The sequence below is a fragment of the Vombatus ursinus genome, unplaced genomic scaffold (genome assembly GCF_900497805.2).
Source record: "Vombatus ursinus unplaced genomic scaffold, bare-nosed wombat genome assembly UNPS02014791.1, whole genome shotgun sequence".
Classification (NCBI taxonomy): domain Eukaryota; kingdom Metazoa; phylum Chordata; class Mammalia; order Diprotodontia; family Vombatidae; genus Vombatus; species Vombatus ursinus.
In genome coordinates this window covers 71,928,132-71,932,982 of record NW_020954569.1, presented here as the reverse complement: position 1 = coordinate 71,932,982, position 4,851 = coordinate 71,928,132, and the positions used below count along the sequence as shown (strand labels likewise).

Here is a 4,851-nt window from a genome sequence, read left to right as displayed (position 1 = left end):
TGTGTGTGTGTGTGTGTGTGTGTGTGTGTGTGTGTGTGTGTGTGTGTATGCGTGTGTGTGTGTGATTGGGGGGAAGGCAGAGACCAAAGCTTCGAGTTCTTGTGACGTTGTATTGTGACCAGTGGTGGTCATGGGCCATCTGGTGGCTCTCCTTCCCTTTTACACATGACTAGCTCACTTTTTCCAGTCATATATCTCTTTGTTGATAATTTATGACTTTTTAAATAAACTATCACACTCAGAGCATAAGCTTCCAGTTTATGGAAAAATTGAAGAAAAAAAGTTTGTTTTTTTTTTCTGGTTAAGTTTCTAATTATCTTGTATCTTCCATTGAAAAAACAAACAAACAACTAAATTAAATAAACATAAGCTTCTACTTCCATGTGGCAAGACAATCTGTTTCTTTTTATATGAGGAAAAAATGATATAATAATCGGAAGATTGTTTTTAATTTACACTTAACTCAGTTTATTTTCGTTATCAGTAGAAGCATTATGTGTGTAAATTTGAAGCATGTTAAATCACATCCCCTTAAGTCATTAAGAGAAAAATATTCTCTCACAGGGAATATTTAATTGTTTTCAGTATCAGGCAGCAAATTCTCAACTAATATAAAATTCTTACATATAGGTAATTTCCAATTGGCAATTGCCATAAAAGTTCCTATTAATATTAGACGTACTGTCAGAAGCACATAGCTATATATCACTTTGGCCCATGACTCTTAGATTTCTGAAGCTTTTGGGGAAAATATTTTTTAAGCCTACAATGAGTTTGAGACATGCATTTTGCATTTTATTTTCCCTCTCCCTAAGACTGTAGACATTTAAATGGGTTGGCGGTAATGAGTCATGCAGAAGAGAAAGATTATTCAAACTGTACAGAAAACAAATGTTACATTTTATCATGTGTCCTTAAGGGCACACAGCAATTTCCTTTATATGCAAGCAGCATATATTTTATGCGTATACAGCACATTTCAAATTGCCCAATGACAGGTCATTTTTAATTCGGTTGCAGGGCAAACAGCAGTGAACTTAAAGGAACTAATGGGTTGTAAAGCATTCCAAAGTTAACTTTTTTCATCATCACTCTATTTCCATAAAATTATATAAAATCAATTGAAAATATAACTATTTTGAAATATAAAAGATAAGCAAGGAAGGGGAAAAATGGAGATGTTTCCTTCAATCTTTGGAATGTTATATATATAAACCAAAGGTACACAAAAGATGGTTAAAACAAAGAAACAGGTGAAAAACATGGCCTGTGGAAAGATTGCTGCAACCTAAACAAAAGAGACTGCGTGACATAACATTGGCATCTAGGTGAGGACTAACTACTTAACCTGAAGTTAGGAAGATCTGAGTTCCAATATGACTTCTGATACTGACTTATTGTTTGACTATAGCCATGATGCTTAACTGCCTCAATTTCCTCACCTATAAAATGTGAATAATAATAGCACCTACTTTCTAGGGTTGTTGAAGTAATACTTATAAAGTACATTACAAACTATATAGTTAGTAGTGGCAGTAGTAGTAGTAGTAGTTGTTGTTGTTGTTGTTGTTGCTGTTATTGTTGTAGTATGAGGAGACTAAGAGGGAGGGAATAAGGAACCTTGGTACTAATTCTGTTTCCATCATTAACTTGGGTTTGTTTTGCTTTTGTACTTTGGCGATTTTATTGACATAGGAAATTCTAGAAAGGAAATTCCCTCTGTCCGTGCATATTGACATTTGCATTGAAAATTATATAGTCTTTGAAAGTTGCTTGGGTGCACTAAGATGAGATGATGAGATTGACAGTGGCTTATCTAAAGACACACAGGGTGTTCAGAGGTTACTCTTGAACCTAGCTAGACTTTCTTTGTAACACTTTTTGCTCTACCTCAGGCAAATCTATCACCTCACCTCTGGACATCAAGTAGGTCATATGTAAATGAAGAGATTGGAATATATATACATGTATGTGTGGGCATGTGTATATGTATATACACACATACACACATGTATATATACACATATATGTATATATACATACATATGTTTCTGTGTCTGTCTAGCTGTTTCCAGAACTCAAAACAACATAGAGCAATCCAAATGAAAATTTGTAAAGGGGGAACTAGGCGGCGCAGCGAACAGAGATCTGGCCTTGAAATCAGAAGGACCTGAGTTCAAATCCGGCCTCAGACACTTGACACTTACTAGTTGTGTGATCCTGGGCAAGTCACTTAACCCCAACTGCCTCACCAAAAAGCAAGAACAAAAAAAAATGTAAAGCCCAGCATCAAATAGCTGGTACAATAGATAGAACATGGAGCTTGCAGTTGGGAAGACTTGAATTTATCAGATATTTACTATCTACGTGATCTTAGGTAACACATTTCATAACTTTGGGGCTCAGTTTAGTCTTTTGCAAAACGAGAGATTTTAACTTGATGGTCTCTGAGGTCCCTTCCATCTCTAAGTCAATGGTCCTATTATTACTATCATCATAATTCACAGAGTTTATATTTCTATTATTGCTTTAGAGGTACAAAGATCTCATTTAATCCTCACCTCAAAAATGTTTTGTACAAAGATCTCGTTTAATCCTCACCACAAGATTATGAAATAGGTAGAAAAAAGCACTTTCATCCTTATTTCACCAAGGATATTGTGTCTCAGAGAGGCTAAGACTTGCCCAAGGACATACACTAACTGATGATAACGATTCCAAGTCTTTTCTGTTAATGTCTATGTTTTTCTCTAATAAGAATTCACTACAAGAAAGGCACAATACTAGAAGCTGAGAGAGACCCAAAGGTTATCTGCACAATCTTCCTGGAGAAAGGACATCCTAGCATTACATAATTTCTTGATGGAAATTTAGGGCTATCAAACAATTTTGAAATGTACCTAAGTGGCAACATAGTGAAAGGGAAAGAACATTGGATTAGAAGACCTGGGTTCCAGTTCTGGTTCTGTCACTAATTAGCAGGGTAACCTCTTGCTAGTCATTTAGCCTCACTGCAACTCCATTAATTCATCCATAACCTAAGAGATGTGGATGAGATTACACTCAAGCTAGGTTGCCCTTACTAGCTCTAAAATGATAATATACTCTTACATCAAGTTTGAATCTACTACGTAACAACAGGAGTTTATTTCAGATCACTTCACAGACTAGTATTTGCTTGAGTAATATAGCTTTAAAATACATTGAAAATGTGCTTTTAAGGAATCTAGTTTGCTTCAGGAAGACAGACATTCAAAAATCAGGGACAGGGACCCTGTGCTCCTCAAGAAACACATGTCCACAGATAACTGAAGAGCTAACACACAATTTGAACAAAAAAATCTCCCAATCTAATATGGCAAAATGTAATTACCACTATCTGAAAATAATCACTAGGTATGACCACATCTCCATTCTTCATCCAGTTCACTGTAGGCACAGGTTTTCCCGAGACAGCACACTCAAACTCAATGTCCATACTCTCATAGGCATAGAGATTTGAAGGGTGAATTAAAAACCATGGTGGAACTGTAAAGACAAAAAAAAAAAAAGAAAATAAGAAAAGAAAAAAAAGAAAAGAAAAGAAAATTAAAAAGTTTGGACTGTAAACACTGAATGCTGAGGACTTCACTAAACTAAAAACACAATAAACTGAAATAGAAAACATTTGTAATTCAAATTTTCCCCAAAACCTTTAGCTTATTAAACAGGAACAAGTGTAGAAAACATTTATTTTCTCAAACACAGTAAACAGTTGAAGTTAATAGTATTTTGCCACAAGGAAAGATTAAAAACCAAGTTTTGAAAAAAAAAGGGATTATATGTAATAAATATTCTGAGTACCAAAGTGCTTAAATAAAAGTGACCCGGACTCCAATTGGTAAATAGAGCTATAAAATTTATGTCAATTAATCAGGGAAGCAGAGTATGACATACACCTGCACAACCCTACAGAGAAGAAAGCTTATACTTAAAGCATTGCAGGGTTCTATCAATAACATGGAAATCTGGCTGAGCTCATTCCCTGGTTGAAACTGGGCATGATGATAGGGAGCTAAAATGAGCTGGATTATCTTTACTAAGGCTACATCCTTATTGTTCTAGCAATTATCCATTGTTTTGTATGACCATAATGTATTATTGTTTTCAGGTTATGGTATACAATATGCTAATTTAATTTAATTTCTTCATTATCATAATGTTAGTTAGATGATGATGGAAATTTGCAATTGAAGGAAAATTTCTAATACAACAAAAAATCACTAATGAATTTTCAAGCTTATTCCATACCATCTACAAATCCTCAATAGTAAGAGAAAAAAACAAACAAACAAACAAGTGAACTGTTCATTTTCATACATATGGGATCTTGCAGGAATTGTCCATTTTGAATATTCATACTGCCTGGGAAGCCAGATTAGATTAATTTTAAAGTAACAAACATAATATCTCTTTTCACACGGAAAATACATGTGCATTTTTCAAGTGGCCATGTTGAATATTTAATTGATTGTGTTTCTATTTGCTTTATACAATGTCTTATATAAATAAATTTATTCAAAATTACCAGATAAGCTACTCTTCCATGATAAGTAGGCCCTCAAATGTTCCTTCCTCTGATGTGTACCATATTTCCAGTGGTAGATAATAAATCTATACTATTTTGGGGGATAAACTTTCTATCTTTTGAGGACCGCTGACTAGCAGAGGGGAAAAAAAGAGTACTTATTCAAGTCCTGCAAATGCACATGAATATTTTATGAAATATATAGTTCTATAATTATTTTTGCATATGTTACAAATGCATACATGCACATACAAATAAGCACACATGTATATGTGCACATATAA

General features: G+C 34.2%; 1 protein-coding gene across 1 annotated transcript in view; it reads right to left on the bottom strand.

Moving 5' to 3' along the window:
* The window catches only part of DCC (DCC netrin 1 receptor), a gene marked incomplete at its 5' end in the record, with an annotated part of 954,021 nt that overhangs the window by 546,267 nt on the left and 402,903 nt on the right, over nucleotides 1-4,851 (bottom strand). Inside the window, one exon of the mRNA XM_027869065.1 lies at nucleotides 3,374-3,528. Coding sequence (XP_027724866.1) covers nucleotides 3,374-3,528 — 155 coding nt within the window. The remainder of the gene's footprint in view (nucleotides 1-3,373; nucleotides 3,529-4,851) is intronic.